The sequence below is a fragment of the Cyprinus carpio genome, chromosome A5 (genome assembly GCF_018340385.1).
Source record: "Cyprinus carpio isolate SPL01 chromosome A5, ASM1834038v1, whole genome shotgun sequence".
NCBI classification, from domain to species: domain Eukaryota; kingdom Metazoa; phylum Chordata; class Actinopteri; order Cypriniformes; family Cyprinidae; genus Cyprinus; species Cyprinus carpio.
The window spans coordinates 21,552,291-21,569,742 of record NC_056576.1 but is presented as its reverse complement, the minus strand read 5'-3'; the positions used below and the strand labels follow the sequence as shown (position 1 = coordinate 21,569,742).

General features: G+C 39.2%; 2 protein-coding genes across 5 annotated transcripts in view; one reads left to right on the top strand and one right to left on the bottom strand.

Annotated features, from left to right (window-relative positions):
* LOC109090703 (kelch-like protein 13) overlaps window positions 1-5,410 on the bottom strand; it is a 44,321-nt gene extending 38,911 nt beyond the window's left edge. For 2 of the 4 annotated variants that reach the window (XM_042756446.1, XM_042756449.1), the window contains exons 1-2: window positions 5,255-5,410; window positions 1,054-1,143 (exon numbers count right to left, since the gene is read on the bottom strand). In XM_042756446.1, the coding sequence (XP_042612380.1) occupies window positions 1,054-1,118 (65 nt within the window). In that variant the 5' untranslated portion in view covers window positions 1,119-1,143; window positions 5,255-5,410. The remainder of the gene's footprint in view (window positions 1-1,053; window positions 1,144-5,254) is intronic. The other 2 variants (XM_042756447.1, XM_042756450.1) reach the window with 1 other exon arrangement.
* Window positions 5,411-5,826: 416 nt separating this feature from the next.
* Window positions 5,827-17,171, top strand: LOC109084919 (WD repeat-containing protein 44-like). The gene is made up of 19 exons (XM_042756444.1): window positions 5,827-6,339; window positions 8,170-8,203; window positions 8,857-8,934; window positions 9,537-10,134; window positions 10,288-10,421; window positions 10,521-10,613; window positions 11,577-11,713; window positions 12,326-12,409; window positions 12,909-13,167; window positions 13,284-13,422; window positions 13,989-14,053; window positions 14,147-14,263; window positions 14,380-14,502; window positions 14,898-15,089; window positions 15,242-15,343; window positions 15,484-15,599; window positions 15,709-15,836; window positions 16,187-16,321; window positions 16,408-17,171. The coding sequence occupies exons 1-19, from the start codon at window positions 6,263-6,265 to the stop codon at window positions 16,494-16,496; spliced, it is 2,700 nt and encodes an 899-aa protein (XP_042612378.1). The 5' UTR covers window positions 5,827-6,262; the 3' UTR covers window positions 16,497-17,171.
* The last annotated feature ends 281 nt before the right edge of the window (window positions 17,172-17,452 follow it).

Below are 17,452 nucleotides of genomic sequence, written 5' to 3'. Positions count from 1 at the left end.
TATTTGTATAGCTGTTAGCCATAGAGAAAATAAGATTGCAAATGGGTGTAACAACAAATTAAACAACAAACAAAGACACAGCACAGTCTCCATAATACAACAGAAAAGTGTGCACAAAGCAGCAGCTTGAGCATATTTGTCCTCTCTCAGCTTCACTCATCACAGCACTAGTCTGTGACAAACCCATTAGATATGTGTCACAATAACATTAATAACAGACAAATTAACTGTTAAGATACATCCAAAAACAAGAGAGTGTGCATTTGCTGAAGCATATGGCTTTCTGAAGGCCCTTTTACTAACTTCAACATTCCAAATACATGTCAGAAAATGGTGCAGGGATAATGTATTTTAATAGGCCAACCCAGAAGTTTAGCATCCCCATGGTACCCTTGACAAAAATCCATTGGCTTTTGGATTATTGTAGAAAATAAGTTCCGTGACCAGCAAGATATTTTGATTTTTACATGGTTTGGAAGCGCAAAAATTCTAAATCATTTACTCCTGCAGCACTCTACTGAATATGCAAAATGAATCATAGGCACAGAGAGTTTCTGATTTATGGAAACCTGTTTTTGTCTCAGAATAAAAGTGTAATATTAAAATGACAATAATTATAATAGTAATAAAACTAACTGAAGGGCAGTGTGATGTATAATTGATGAATATGGTAGCGTTACATCACATTACCAACAAAGAACCTAGTTTATATAGTAGGATTTACAAAAAAAAAAAAATAGTCATCAGTCATCTGAGATGACTGTAAAATGCACACACACACACAGCAGGACAAATGTTCACATGTTTAACGATGTCCTCCATGATGACAGCTCACATGAGACGGAGGTGTATGTGTGAGCGAGTGAAGCTTCAGAGCATGTGTGTGTATGTGTAACCTGTTCATGACAGAAACAGATGCACAAAGCAAACCAAGAGGACGGTGTCCAGACAGGAGAGAAGGTAAATGAGAATGCATGTGTCTCTGCACAGGGGCGATGTATAGAGAATGTGAAGTATGTGTATATGTGTGTAGAAAAAAAAGAGATGACATACATTGCACAGTACCTGTCGTGTAGTCCCATGGACATGGTGTCTCCTCTATGCACAGGGTGGTCCATGCCCAGGCACAAAACTCCAGAACACCTTAAAATATCAGCAGAAAGACAGGAGCATCATGAGTCCTGGAAATAATCAAGAGAAGTCTAAAATCTAATTTAATCGACTTATTTAATCAAACACAGCTGTCAGCTTTCAGTTTGAAAAAAAAAAACAGTAAAATTATACAAATATCTTTAGTCACTTTTGATCAATTTAATGCGACCTTGCTGAATGAAAGTAATAATTTCCTTTAAAAAGAAAAATATTACTGTGTCCGACCCCTGCTTTTGCTAGCAGGCTATACTGCTAACCAATTTCACTTTTAGCTGCTATAAGCATTTCATATTTACAGTCGGACCAAAAAAAAATCATGACACATCCTGCAAGACACAGATTTTTGTCCACTCAAAATGAGAAATGTCTTTTCCTTGCAAACAGTCAGAAAGCAAGCAGCAAGTCATGTTCATGGCTGTGATGTAAATAAAGCCTATTGGACATTTTCATATGGCACAAACCCATCCGTACGACCCACCCAAACATTTTTCTTAGATATGCACAATATATCGGCTGATATTACAGATTATGAGTATTAAATTGTTCATGCTCATTTCCTCTATTTTTACATACAGGTTACCCTTTGGCATTATCTTATGCTCACTTAAAGTTAAACTATAAAATACTATTCATTTAATAACACTGTTAAATGCTATCTTTTTTTTTTTTTTTTTTTTTAGCAAACATTAACATCAATTTTTTACATGATAGCAATTCCCTACTGCCTCTGTCTCTGAGTATCTGCAACAGTATAGCATATGGCATTTCTATTAATATTTAGCTGCTCATATTTTGGGGCGTAGTCTGCCCCCCTCCCTCTCTCCCATCTGATCAGGAGACAGAAAAGAAAATCATCACAGGATATACATCATCATCGGTCACTTTACATAGTTTCTCTCACAGATAAAGAAACAAAGCTGAGCAGCAGACACTGAATGTCACCTCTGTACAGACATACTCGCTAAAGCTGAGACCATCACAATGACCAGCCAGAGAGTTTAACAGCTTTTTCTACAAGAGGGTGCAGCTCACAGATCAAAAAGCAAACCGCTGTAAGAATCATGTGTGGTCAGACTAAAGGCAGCAGAAGAGCAAACATGGGCTCATCCTTGCTGTGCTTCTGTGCGGCCATCACAGAGAATGAACAACTGCAGTCGAGAAGTCAAAACCAATTACATACACTTTTTGAACATGCAATACCTTTCCAAAAAACAAAAACAACAAACAACAACAACAACAACAACAACAACCTGTAACAGCTAAAATACCAGTGACAACCTGTAGCCTACCTAGAAAATACACAGCTATACAACACAGCTCACAGCAGGGTAACAAAACACTTTCCATCTGTCAGACTAGCTCTAGAAACCTCAAGAGACGAGAGCTTGAAAAATAAACACTATTGAAAAAAGCACACGAAAAAAGCATGCTGGTAATGTTTGCTCAATTCATGTTTTGAGTTCCTGATTCCATGAAGAAGACTCTGTCCAGGGTATAAGGAAGGGCACTTTTGAAAGCATGGCACCATGGAAAGAATTTCAGCACTTCAGTGGCTTGTCCAATTCTTCCTCATTGCCGTGGCAACCACTGTGTCTTAGCAACAGACAAGAGGTCAAAAAAGAACATGGATAAGCTGTGCTAAACAACCCGAACCCCACTACATTACAAGATGTTCAGGTTTAGTCTCCTTATAGACTTTAAATGAACTGATAGTTTCACTCATGCTTTTAAAACTGTCAGTTGCGCTTCCAGAGCTGGACAAAACAGAAGTGTCATTGTCAATCAAGTCCACAGTCTCTTTGTAGTATTTATTTAATAAACCTTTTCTAACATTTTAAATCTGTAGGTAATCTCTGAAAAATTCTGTCCGGTCAAAAAGGGACACAACTGTCAAAATGACGGTTATTATAATTTTGCTAATATTTAATTTTTTTTATTGTCCGTTTTCCATTTTAAATTTGGTTTTAGTAATTTTGTTGTGTGTCCCCCTCCCCCATTTTTATTAGTTTTTGTTTTTAAGTATGTCTGTATATTTTATATTAGTTTATTAGTTTATATAATTTTTTTTAATTTCAGTTTTAGTAATTTTAGTACTTAACAACTAAAATAAAATGAGAAATGATGCCTTGGCAACTAGTGAAAATAATGTTTCTAATAAGACATTTTATTAAGATTTGTATATTTTATTTCAAGAAACTTTTTTATGGTTTTAGTTTTCATTATAGTTAACTATAACAACCCTGCTGTGCATTTCCTTATGTCCACCCAGACCAACTTCCCTTCTCTCTGATTAGAGGCTATTCTTCATCTGTAATGTGATACTGTGTTGTTCATGCCATCACTCAGAACTGAATGTGAGGTTGGAAATAAATGCTGGATTAAACACGCCAATGACAGCATCCCGTCAAATTCAATATGTAAAATCTATACCAGTCAGTGCATACCAAGCTGTCCTTTTAGCCATTGACCAAGTTTTCACATGACTGAACTATTTCTATAAATGAAGCATACAACCTTGAATAGGTCATACAACTATTAAAACAGGACAAACGTGTGTTGAATCATCTTGTAAAGCACTATAAGTGTGTGTGTGTGTGTGTGTGTGTGTCACCAAAATGTGTGTTTCTGACACATTACTACACTACGAGTGCTAAACCGCATATCAGTGTCATTTTTAAGAAAGACAAGAGATTTCAGGTATAATCTTCTTGGTGAACAATAAAAATAGACATCCAAGTATCATCATTTCAGTAACAAAAAGGCGGCAGGATGGTTTAATAAATGTAATAATAAATTAATAAAATAAGGGTTTTATATCAGGGAATTTGTGTCGTAACTGTATCTTAAGAGCCACGCCTCTCCCCTCATCGAGCAGAGTGGAACTGTAGTCACAGGACCCATAAAAGAGTATTCATAGTTCTGTTACTGGCTATATGTTCTCGTCTGAGGCAGATATAAACAATTTACTCCACTGAATGGCTTTAGTTTAAGAAAAAAAAATCCTAAGTGCCTTTAGTCATGTCACACCATGTGCCAATATAGGCGTAGCAACAAATGACACGGTCAGGACAATACACAACACAGGACATATGCTAAATTAAGGTTTTAGCCAGAGGCCCCTGGTAGAAGAGCTTGTTTTTAGCCATTAGTGTTATGTTACTGTTGTCATGGCATATGAGCACATGGTGGCCCTTACAGCTCCCAGCTGCTCTGAATCACGCTCTTAATAATTGAGCTCAACTTCTGTCACACTCTGACAGCCGGAGCAAGTGCTCTGGAGCTCCTAAAATGAATTTAGAAATGATCAAAAGCGGTTTGATAACAGCTGCTAACTGGTCAGTAACTGGACATTCTTCAGTGACTCAGTTTGGTTGCTATATTGACTAATCTGATGCAGACACCAAGAATACATAAAACTGAGTAACCTATAATTTACTGAATCAAACAGATCCTCTTTACAGCAAAGTGACAATTCTGAACCAACATTTTTCTTTACTTTGACCGAGTTAATTTATTACAACAACACAAAGAAAACTGAAATGCGTGTTGGAAAGTGAAGCCAAACACAAACAAAAGGAAAACAGCTCTCAGTCACTAATAGTATTAGAACAGCAGGGGTCCGGCCAAAGCAACTAGTAGATCATCAGAGCGGCCATAAATGAACACAAACAAGCATCTATTTGTTAGTTGCACTTGGTTTTGTCAGGGCGTTGTGTCTGTAGTACTCGTTGTTAGTTCAGACACAGAGTTTGGGGTTGTGGAAGAGGTTTATGTGGGAGCAAACCCACTAACCACACACGGATCCCGCCGCAAGCCCTCGCCGACACCAGTGTCGCGGCAGAACCGGGACTGTGACTGTAGCCCTGCTCCTGGTTGGGTCCGTTCTCGAAAGCTCAGCTCAGCTCGTTTGAAGAAAGGACCAAACCTGAAGCATGGCTCCCCATTCGCAGCTCTGCTTCTGCTGCTGCTACATTTAGCTTCAGCTGACAACAAGCTACTTTTCGTATTGAAGGATGTGTATCTTTACGTATATGCCACTGATATGTCAGTTTGCCAAATAGAATAATAAACAAATAAACTTTTAAAAGCCATTTCGACTTACCACAACCTCTGGAAATTACCCTTGTTTTCTTCTTAAACCCCCAAATCCACTCTACTCATGGACCTCACAAAGCCCCTCCTCTCTTGTTTTTCATTGGCTGTAGCCTCAAGGGAATACGTGCCGTACGCCTCGCTGATTGGTCTACGTTCGTGCCAATCAATCCTTGACGCTAAAAACTTCCGTTACCAAAAGAAGTTCATGGCGCAGGGATACGCGCAGCGATTGGTTGATTCCTCCGTAGGTAGGATGTAATTGGACAGTACTGTATAAATATCAATGTATATGAATATTACTATAATGTGATAAATGAAAATGTTATGAAAGTAATGGACTATATATATTTACAAATAGTTACAAAGCTATCAATTAATTCTCACTGCTTCAATATACGTTACTGCTCGTTCTATATATATATATATATATATATATTATATATATATATATATATATATATATATATATATATATATCCAGTCCCCTCTTTCACTGATCAAGGATTCATAGTAACAACCTCATTTCGTGCGTTTATGCTTCACAATAGATAATACAGATCAGCTGCATCCAAACATCGCGAGATGTTGCGAGGCTTCGGTGGACGCGAGAAGACCTGTCGCCGTTTCTCTTCCTCCTCTCGGTTTGTTTTCGATCATAAATCCCGGTAGAGGATCTTCCCGATATGCCAGGGTCACTGACAGTCCGCGTGGAAAGCTTCGGGCGCATCTTCACAGTGCATTACCGCCTGATCAGATCGACATAACCGGCTGATTTTGCTTTAAAATAAATAAATAAGTAACACTCAGCCCCGCTGTCAGATCTTGTAATCTAGGCCGTGTGTCTGCGTGCGTTATCGTGGCCTCTCCCGGGACTCATGCCATAGACGCGCGGCAGACGTAAAATCCAGATTCATACGTGTATTTTCTCGTTTTATGGTTCACAAGTTCAGGGAGTTTTTCCTCGTTTGCTGGAACAGCAACAGTGGCGGCGGCCTTTGTATGCAGCCCGGGCTCAATGGCGTCGGACACCAGCGACACGGAGGAGTTTTACGATGCGGCGGAGGATGTCAACTTCACTCCCTCACCTCATGCGTGAGTCTCATATTCAATCTAACAAAATACAGATTACTTTTATTGCGCCAGTTTGATGTCTGATGTCCGTTATGAGAACGGAGAATGAATCTGCACCTGTCAGAGCTGTCAACAGTTGCCCCATTGCTTGTTTACAGATTTACTGCTTCTGTACAGCCATATACCGTTTATTATGTGGATATATAATGTCATATGACTCTTACACTAGTGAGCAGTCTACCTAGACAGTGTTTTTTAGACGTTCGAGTCAACTGAGTGTCTCGCTTTGACACGTAGCGTTCAGCTGATGTTGCTGCTGTGTTGTTTTGGTGTTATGACTTGAACCAAACGATTTTAAATCCCTGAGTCTGTTCCTTTGAGGAGGGAAAGTCATTAAGATTGAGGTTTGGAATAATATGAGGATATGTAACGTTGCCTGATTGTATGAGAACTGTCCCTCCAGAAATGCCTCCAGTTTGCATTTTCCCACTGTATTCATGTACCATTCACTATTTAGACATTTTATAAAAGTACAGTATGACATTTGGTAAATCATGTATTTAGACTGAGGCTTTAGGTTTTAGTCACAAACATGTCCGCTACTTTCAGAAAAGGAGCCTGAATGACTCAGTGACTCATATTCTCAGTCTGAACAAAGATTTGAGGACTTGATGGTTCAGAAAAAGAATTGCTCTTTTGTGAAGAACGAGTCTCCATGTTGTCAAGTACAGAAGAATTCACCCGTACTTGTCATGACAGCATGGCTGGGGTCAAAGGTGTGTGTGAGAAGAGCTGTGACGGTGTCATCAGAGATTGCTGAAGGCTTATTTAATTTAAAAGTTTGTGTTTGTTCACTGTGCTTATGTTAAAGGAGTAGTTCACTTCCAGAATTAAAATGTACCCACCCCCATGACATCCAAGATGTTCATGTCTTTCTTTCTTTAATGAAAAAGAAATTTAGGTTTTTGATAAAAACATTCCAGGATTTTTCTCCATATAATGGACTTCAGTGGTGGCCAGCAGGCTGAAGGTCCAAATTGCAGTTTCAGTGCCGCTTCAAAGGGCTCTACACGATCCCAACCGAGGAACAAGGGTCTTATCTAGCAAAACGATAGGTCAGTTTATAAAAAAAAAAAAAGAAAAGTTATCCGACATCATTATTTTATTTTTTGTAAAGGGCATTTGACTTTCTTTGCATGTTCGCTTTGTAAACACTGGGTCGGCACTTCCGCGTACATTACATGTGACCTTTCCAATGTGACTACGTTACATAATCGGTCGAGCTAGTGCAAGACGAGCATTTGTGGTATATGGAGAAAATACAAGGAGAAAAATCCTGGAATGTTTTCCTCAAAAACCTTCATTTCTTTACGACTGAAGACAGAAAGACATGAACTTCTTGGATGTCATGGGGGTGGGTACATTTTCAGGACATTTTTATTCTGGAAGTGAACTACTTCTTTCAGAGTAGCTGGTTAAAGGGCGTGTTATGAATGAGACTGAGGGGCTTGTCTGTTCATGAATGCTGTGTCAGGCAGGCCACACTAGCTAGTTTTAATTAGGCTCAGACCTCTTTATGTGAACTCAGTGCTGGGAGGAGCCCTCACACCCACTGACTGTTTGTGTACACACACAACTTTATTGACGTTTACTAATTAGTCTTATCTTGACCTAATACAATACTAAATAAAGGCTTTCCTTGCATGAAATTCCTTAAATATTTTGAACAAGTATGTGAGCATAAGTGTCAAACTGGAGCTGTGTGTGATTCATGATATGAGTGATATGAGTGTATGAAGCTTGGCATTGTTGACCTGTTTTATTAATTATTTGCTCTTTGACTCTTTATAGGTCACCTGCAAAGTTTGAACTTTCTCAGCTTGGGGTAAGAGTTTGCTGTTATTTACACAAATGTTCCTACCTGTGCACTACAATGTCCTTTTTAGTGAAAATGTTATTAAAGAAAATTTAGTGAGAATTTACTGAGCAAATAGAAAGGAATTTAGCAGCATTTGCCCTTGGGTGGTTCCAGACAGAATCTGCAGGCTTACTTGATTACATTGAGAAACTGTGTTAAGTGGAAAGGAATTGCACAACACCCTTATTGGTAACTGAAAATAATAACGTGAGCAAAAACATAATTAAATGAACATGTGAGGGGCAGGGGGCTCGTAGAGTCAGATTCTGTGTTGGCCAGTGTATGGGTTTGTTGGAGTCATAAGTCTCAGTAGAGTGATGGTTCTAACCTTTTAGTGAAGAGCATTAGTCACATGAGTGCAGGATGGAAAGATGATCTGAGGTTTATAGTAGAGTTTGAGGCACTGCTCTAGTTCCGTTTAATCATTTAAATAAAACGGATCCTGCCTAATAAGTATTTTCGAAGAACTTTTTGAGAATTCTGGAACTCTATTTGGACCTTTTACATTTGGCTTTTTTTTTTTTTTTATAAATTCTGTAAAAAAAAAAAAAAACCTGACATGGGGGATTTGTATTTGAGAATTGGATGGTTTTTCATTTGTTGCTTTTGATTGCCTGTAGGGTCCTGCAGAGAATGTGGTACAGGAAGTCACTGCTGGATTGACTCAGCCTGAATCCCGCCATGATGATTCTCTTCAGGTTTGGCCGTGATAAAGCTTTGCAGTTCTTACATGCCGCTTTCTATACCTTATATCTAGTGTCTCTTTTTTCATTTTCTCTGTTTCATTTATTAGTAATTAACAGAAGCATGCTGTGCTCTCTAGTGTGTGTTTGCTATTGGATGTTTGCCCAAAAAGCAAGTCATTTCTCTTAAGTGGTCTATGTCAACGGATTAGTTGCAACCCAGCAAGAAAAATGCTTAATGCAAATATTAAATCTTAAACATGCTGTCTAATCATGCATAGTTAGGATAGAAAAATAAGTAGCTTGTTAAATAAACTATCAACTTTTAAAAGAAAAAGGAAAACCTTGCATCAAAACAGACTCTGTATTTTGTGCCAGTAAACAAAAATCAAATGCTGGGTATATGTGTTTGAAACTCTCTTGATAATCCTGCTCCTCCTGAGTACGTATTGCAAGTGGGCTGGATGCCAACTCTTCTTGATCAATAAATGTGGACCCTGAGCCCTCTTTGGACATAAGCCATTATTGATGTTGCAGGGAAACACTATAAGTTGATGCTTAGTGTAAACAAAGCTTTATTGATGAATAAAGCACAACTTTCTGAATGTTATTTCCAGATCATTGATAGTATTATAGAGGAGAGTCAGAAAAGTGGAGTGGAAGATGAGTTGTTGAGAGGAGAGGAGGCCTGTGCAGCCACATCTGAAGGGGAGAAGGCAGGAGCAGAAGGCTGCAGTGTTAAAGAAAACCTGGTTGTTGAGGGCGGTCTGGTGCCTCCAGAGGATCCTGATGTGACACCACATGACTCTGGTCGCTCTGAGCAGCTGCCTGACGTTAGGCCGAAGGAAGTGAGGTCACAGGACAGAGCACCGGATGTGGCTGGTCCCGCCCAAGCAGGTCAGGATCAGGCTATGCCACCCCCTCCTGACATCACAAGCGCTTTGGGTCAACCATCCCAACCCGCCTCCCTTCCGTGTGCAGAAACGGCTGATATTCTAGACCAAGTCCCTATGACTGATGCAGACGGCCCTAGCCCTTCCAAACCTCCCAGACAGTTTACAGTGGAGCCAGACATTGTAGCTAGCACCAAGAAGCAGCCACCCTCAAGGCCACCTCCGCCCACTGGGGCTCCACCTCGAAGGCCGCCTCCCCCCTCACGGCCCAGCTTTTCCGCTAAAAAATCCCAGGAAGTGATGCTACCAGCAGGGATAGAAGGTAAGACTTACTAGAGTTTTTAAATATCACTGGTTTAACAAGTAAAAATGCCACTCTATCTATTGTGATTGACACTTATTATTGGTATAATACGAAACGTGAAATATGAACTAATTAATGACTAAAGCGATAATATTCTGTATGATTGGTCAGTCTCTGTAGAGCCAGCAGACGAGCCGTGTGGATTGGTCAGCCCAAACGCCACCGTACAATGTATTACTAAAGAACTCCAGCACTCACTGGACCTCGCGAGCGCCACTAGTGGTGATAAAGTGGTCACTGCACAGGTTTTGTATTTAATTACAGCCATTTCAAATAATATAAATATTCAGATTTTACGCTGAATATTTAACATCATACATTTCTATCTGGTCTTTTGTTTGCAGGAAAACGATGAGCAGACATCAAGTCCTAGTGGAAGCGAGACCGCAGGACCGCAAAGACCAAGATCTAATTCAGGCAGAGAGCTTACAGATGAGGTAGTGTGTGTGTGTGTGTGTGTGTGTGCGTGTGTGTGTGTGCACATACTTACATACATATGAACCTATATTGCAAGATGAGCATAAGAATAGAGGGCTGCAGGGATGATGTAATTTTGTGGGCCAACCTGGAAGTTAGCATCACACTGGTTTCCTCAACAAACAGCCAATAGGTTTTTTCCATTAGATTTTGGATTGTTGCAGAAAATAAGCTCTGTGACTAGCAAAGGTTTAACATTCTTAAAAGTTTTGTTCATCAAGATAATCTTCACAAATGAACACAACTTTTCTGAATTTTGAAGTCTAAGTACAGTACATTCGTCAGCAGTGAGATGCTATAAACGAATTACACCACAGTCAAATGATTTCAGCACCACCACCACTAAGTTTCCAACAACTCTTTCGGTCTTTATTTAAAATCAACAGTATGAGTTATGATAGTTTGCAAGAGTGAAGGTATAAATAAAACAAGGCTGTAAAAGTAGGTGCATTTACCTGTTTGGGTTAATGACATTTAATGTTCCATTTAGCCACTTGTCAGTAACCAGTAAGATTCATAAATTTAAAATGACACAAGTGGGATTGTAACTGATTTATTTTATGTTGTAGAATAAAACTTCACCAAGAAGGACCAAAAACCCAGTCAAAAAAACCATTGACTTTGGGATGATGGAACTAGGACTTGCTTCTGGGTTTTAGAACGCATTCCTGCAGCACTCTAAAAAGTGTGAGGGACACATTCTAAACTTTATTAGCATTAATATGGTTAGGTCACGCAGAAGTCGTAACTGATTAGCTGAAAAGCAGGTACGTGGGTGAGAACCAGATTAGGAGGGTGGCCGCGTCCTCGTTCATTCATTTGGGAGAGGCTTTTGATTGGTTGTATTTTACATGGCCTGGTGTAATGCGTCTCTTGTAATGATTATGACTCAAGGTAGTAATCTGTGTGTTGTTGTTGTGCAGGAGATTCTTGCGAGTGTGATGATCAAGAATCTGGACACTGGTGAGGAGATCCCTTTGATTCAGGCAGAAGAGAAACTACCGAATGGAATCAACCCACTCACACTGCACATCATGAGGAGAACCAAGGAGTATATCTCGTAAGAGAGCTGCATTTCCCATAACGCACCACCAACAGTTCGCTTGAATCTAAACTCTTTGATTGGGCTCCATGAAAAAATGCCATGATGCCTAATATGCCCTACTGTATCCTATAATCCACAATCCATCACAGAGTTTTGGAACTCTTCTGAGATGATTTTACATTTCATGTGTAATATCGATGATCATTTTCCTTCTTTGACACTCTGCTTGAGCTGATGTGGAGGGGCCCTCAGGCAGCAGAATCGAATCCTATCAGTAATCCGATTCTCTACACTTTCATCTGCCCTCGTTTTATCAGCCAGAATGAAACCTACAGACTGTTTTTTCTCTTTTGAAGGGAGACGGCATGTAATCCCTTCTTCTCTTCCACTCTCTTCAGATTTGCAACCACTTAAACACAAGTGGAACATTTGGCAAGAAGTGCTTCATAATGCTGAGCTGATAACAGTTTTGTAGTTTCTGTTAGTGTGGTTAATCTCAAACACTTGGGAAGTTGGATCTGCTCCTGGATCGGTGTTTCTAATTTCTCATTTTACATCAGGATTATATGCAACCTCATTTTAAAAAAGCCAGCAGCTCTGAACACTTTCTTTTTTTTTTCTTGGCAGAAATGATGCAGCACAGTCGGATGATGATGAAAAGTCCCAGCCTGCACTTACAGACACAGATGGAGGGAAATTGAAACAGAGAACGTAAGAGACGGATGTTTATTTATAACTGTATTCATAGTCTTGAGTAAAAATACACAATTACGAGGAAATATAATGTACTTAACCGTTTAAAAGTTTGAAGTCTGTGTGATTTTTGGAGTCATTACTCCTTCAGTGTCACATGATCCTTCAGAAATCATTTTAAATATGCTGCTTTTGTGCAAGAGGAAGATTTTATTATTATCAATGTTACATACAGTTGTGCTGTTTAATATGTTTGTGGAAACACACTTTTTTTTTTTCGAGGATTCTTTGATGAATAGAACGTTCAAAAGAACAGTATTTATTTGAAATAGAAATCTTCGTAACTTTAGAATTGTCTTTACTGTCACTTTTGATTAATTAAATGCATCGATTTCTTTTAAAACCCTCAAACGTTTAAATAGTAGTGTAATTATAACCAAATAAAAAACATGTATCTTGAAGGACGGTTGAGGATGATTTTCAGACAGCTTCTGTCTGTTCTTCTTCTTTCACTCAGTACACAGCTGAAAAAGTTTCTGGGTAAGTCTGTGAAGAGAGCGAAGCACTTGGCGGAGGAATATGGAGAGAAAGCCGTCAATAAAGTCAAAAGTGTTCGGGATGAGGTGTTCCACACAGACCAGGACGACCCATCCTCCAGTGATGATGAGGGGATGCCGTACACCCGACCGGTCAAGTTTAAAGCTGCTCACAGCTTCAAAGGGCCCTTTGACTTTGACCAAATCAAAGTAGTGCAGGACCTGAGTGGAGAACACATGGTAAGGAGAGCGTGTGTGACCTTTAATGTGAACTTTAACATATTTTGTGATCTGTGATGTGGATAGTTAAGTATTTAGTGATTTGACCACTCCTCCTTCCCCTGTTTCTTTCTCAGGGTGCCGTCTGGACAATGAAATTCTCTCATTGTGGCCGGCTGTTGGCTACAGCAGGGCAGGATAATGTGGTTCGGATCTGGGTCCTAAAAAACGCCTATGACTATTTCAACAACATGAGAATAAAATACAACACAGAAGGTAACCACACACACCTGTACAGTCTTGTATATAAAGACTGTCATTTCTATTTAAAACATCTTGTACATAGTTCATATACAGTGGCCCCAAAAAGTATCTGATACTTTCTGGTTGTCAGATGTGTTGAATGGACCTGACATAATGAAATGAATAACTAGATCTAGATCTACGTTTAAAAGATAAATCACTACTTACTGTGCAGTTTAGCCAGAGGTTAAGCTTGATCTTTGTCTAGGAAGTACACACTAAAACCAATGAAAGCATTTGACATTCAAAACAGCGCTATTGTGTTGCTGCCCACGAAGAGTGTATGCAGAACAGCTAGCTGTTGTATGCAAAAAACCTAGTGAACTGTTACGCTTCTTAGCCATCTTAAGCTTTCTACATAGGCAGCAGCTCTTTGCATGCATGGACGACAAAGTTTGGTGTTAGCTTGTTGCTAAGCTAAATGAGTGAATCTTTAATAATCACACACAAATATTGTGTAAAATATCTGTAATTACTATTTTTGTTCTGGGTTTCCTTTTTAAAAAAAAGCCTCTTTGGTCTCTCCTATTCTCTCTCAGGACGTGTGTCCCCATCTCCCTCTCAGGAGAGTCTGTGTTCCTCTAAATCAGATACTGAAGGAGGGGTAAGGCATTTTTTTCTTTACTTTGTATTTCACGCTGATGAATGACTATTTAAAACTCTAAGATAACCGCCTTTCTTCGTTTCGCTTGCTCAGTTTGGTGCTGCAGTGGAAGATGCAGACACCGAGGACAGAAACTTGCCATTCCGGCAAGTTCCGTTCTGCAAGTACAAGGGTCACACTGCTGACCTGCTGGATCTGTCCTGGTCGAAGGTGAGAGATTACAGTCATCATTGCTCTGCTGAAATACTAGAGTGTGGAAAACGTTTGAAATTCACAGTATAATGAAGAGCAATTGGACATAATTATGTCGCTTCTTTTCTGAGTAGAACTACTTCCTGCTGTCATCATCGATGGATAAGACGGTTCGTTTGTGGCACATCTCCAGGAGGGAGTGTCTCTGCTGTTTTCAGCACATAGACTTCGTTACAGCCATTGCATTTCATCCCAGGGTACGTATGCCTCTTGTGTACTCTGGTATACACTAGCTTCTAATGCTCACCAAGGCTACATGTATTTTATTATAAATGCAGTACAAACAGATTAATATTATTACAAAATACATCCTGTGATGCAAAGCTGAATTTTCAGAATAATTACTCCAGTCTTTAGTGTCACATGATCCTTCAGAAATCATTTGTTTTGGTGCTCAAGAAACATTTCTTATTCTTATCAATGTTGAAAACAGTTGAAACGATGCATTTCTTCAGGATTCTTTGATAAAAAGACAGTTCAGATAAAGAGTGTTTATTTGAAACTGAACATTTTGTAACATTATAAATGTCTTTAGTGTCACTTTTAATCACCTTAAAGTGTCCTTGCTTTAATGGCTGTGTTTTTCTCTCAGGATGACAGGTATTTTTTGAGCGGTTCTTTGGATGGGAAGTTGCGGTTATGGAATATCCCAGATAAGAAAGTGGCACTGTGGAATGAGGTGGACGGACAGACGCGTCTGATAACAGCAGCTAACTTCTGTCAGAATGGAAAATATGCAGTTATTGGCACCTATGATGGACGCTGCATTTTCTATGACACAGAGGTGAGTGTTTTTTCTTATAAGCTTTAAACCGTACAATGATTTTCATAAAAACAAAAAAAAGGAGGATTCCCAAAAACAGAATGTATACAGCATTGATTTATGAATTGTTGATTATTAATCACTTACTGCTTCTTTCATCATATTCTGCTCAGCGCCTTAAATATCACACTCAAATCCATGTTCGCTCCACGAGAGGCAGAAATCGCGTGGGCCGCAAGATCACAGGTATTGAGCCGCTGCCAGGAGAGAACAAGGTAAGATAGATGTGAAAATAGAAACTCTTCTTATGTACTTAAGTATAACACAAATAATGATGTTTTTATTCATATCAAGGTGCTAAAACTTGACGTCCATCATTCAGTCTCAGTTAATGCTAATCTGTTTTCCTCTGCAGATCTTGGTGACATCGAACGACTCTCGCATTCGTCTATATGACCTCAGAGATTTGTCTCTGTCTATGAAGTACAAAGGCTATGTGAACAGCAGCAGTCAGATCAAAGCCAGCTTCAGGTGAGAGCAGCATGTCTGAAACACACACAGCCCAGATATGTCCATCTCTGATCCTACACTTCTGCTGAGAGTTGAAGTGAATCTCAAGGATCTCGTCTTGTTCTTGCAGTCACGACTACTCTTTCATTGTGAGTGGCTCAGAGGACAAGTATGTGTACATCTGGAGCACATACCATGACCTGAGCAAATTCACCTCTGTACGGAGAGACCGCAATGACTTCTGGGAAGGGATCAAAGGTAATATGATGGAACAAAAATGAATCAGATTCTGAGAGCAGCAGCAGTTACACACACAAAATATTCCAGGAATAAAAATATAATACTCAGTAATATTTCTTATTTGTAAATTTCTTTCATTTGATTTAATTATTATTAGTGCTATTTGTGTTAGTATTATTTTACAGTCATATTGATAAATTATCACACATTTTTTGGCCCTGCCAACAAGCACAGCAAACCTGGAGGAATTTTTATTTATTTATTTTTTTAATAACAATTACATTTTTTCCCCCCAATAGTGCAGTTCTAACAACCATTACTGTATGTACTTTAAGAGTCTTAAATTACGTGTGCTTTCTGCTTTGTAGCCCATAATGCCGTAGTTACTTCAGCCATTTTTGCTCCGCATCCGGATCTCATCGTGCCTCAGGAGCCAGGGACAGAGAAGCCAGACTCGGACCGTAAGAGTGACAGCACGGACGACTCCGAGACCATCCCATCAGGTACTGACAGGAACTTTGCCAAATAGCATTATGAGATCACAACAGTGCACTGGACAAAAGTAACCCATTCTTCTTCTTTTCCTCAGGGGCTCTGAAAACAGACCACACTGAAGTTTTGCTCTCTGCGGATTTCACTGGAGCCATTAAAGTTTTTGTCAATGTTAAAAAATACTGAGTGTTTGTGCTGAATATGACACCCGGCAAGTATATGTAATTAATTTAAAGGCTCCTCTCAGCTTTCGGACAGAGCTCAAACAAAATCAGTGCCACTTTACACTTAACTGAGCCCCCATTCATTGACCAATCAGCTGCTGGAGAGTGCTCTGAAAGGTGGAGATTATAAGCCCCGCCTTATTTGCAGAGAACAGGGACCCAGGAAGTTGGAAGGCGGGGGACAGTTGAGGAGCAGGGACAGATGTCATTACAGCTAACCGCATCTTTCTTTACCTTCCTTTCTTTTTAATTTGATATCGTTTGGAGAGGTATTGTTGTATTGTTACTGTTTGTACTAAAAGGGCTTTAATTTGCATACAGCAATGATGCCATTTTAATGGATGAGTGAAACTGCAAGCCTGTATGGAGGCAGAATGGATGTAAGAGACACAGGTAGTCAGCCCTTCAAACACACACACACACACTGACTTGAATTTTCCCCCGCGTACTTCAACCCCAAAATCAATGTTTCTGGAAAACACACGCTCTCACATTTCCAACATGAGCACTAACTAAACTCATTTCAATTTAAGAATCTTTGTCTGTGTTATTTTATGTTGTAAAAATAATTGAACCTGATTTTTTTATGTGTATGGTTCCAGAAATAATAACAATAAAAAAAACAATTCTATAAAGATTTTCCCCATGTGTTGTTTTGTTTCTGTATGTATGCAATAAAATGTTTTTCACAGAGAAAATTAAATGTTTCATATGCAATGGCAATTAATAAACCAACTGTGTGTAAATCCCTTAAGAATATGGTATTTAAATATTAAATTGTAAAATCACTATAAACAATTAATACACATGCACTGGTGAAACAGTCTTTTAGACATTGTTCTGCCATTGCTTACATGGGATAGACAATCACAACAGTTTATTATGGTCATAGTTCCAGTAACTTTAACATTAAAGGGA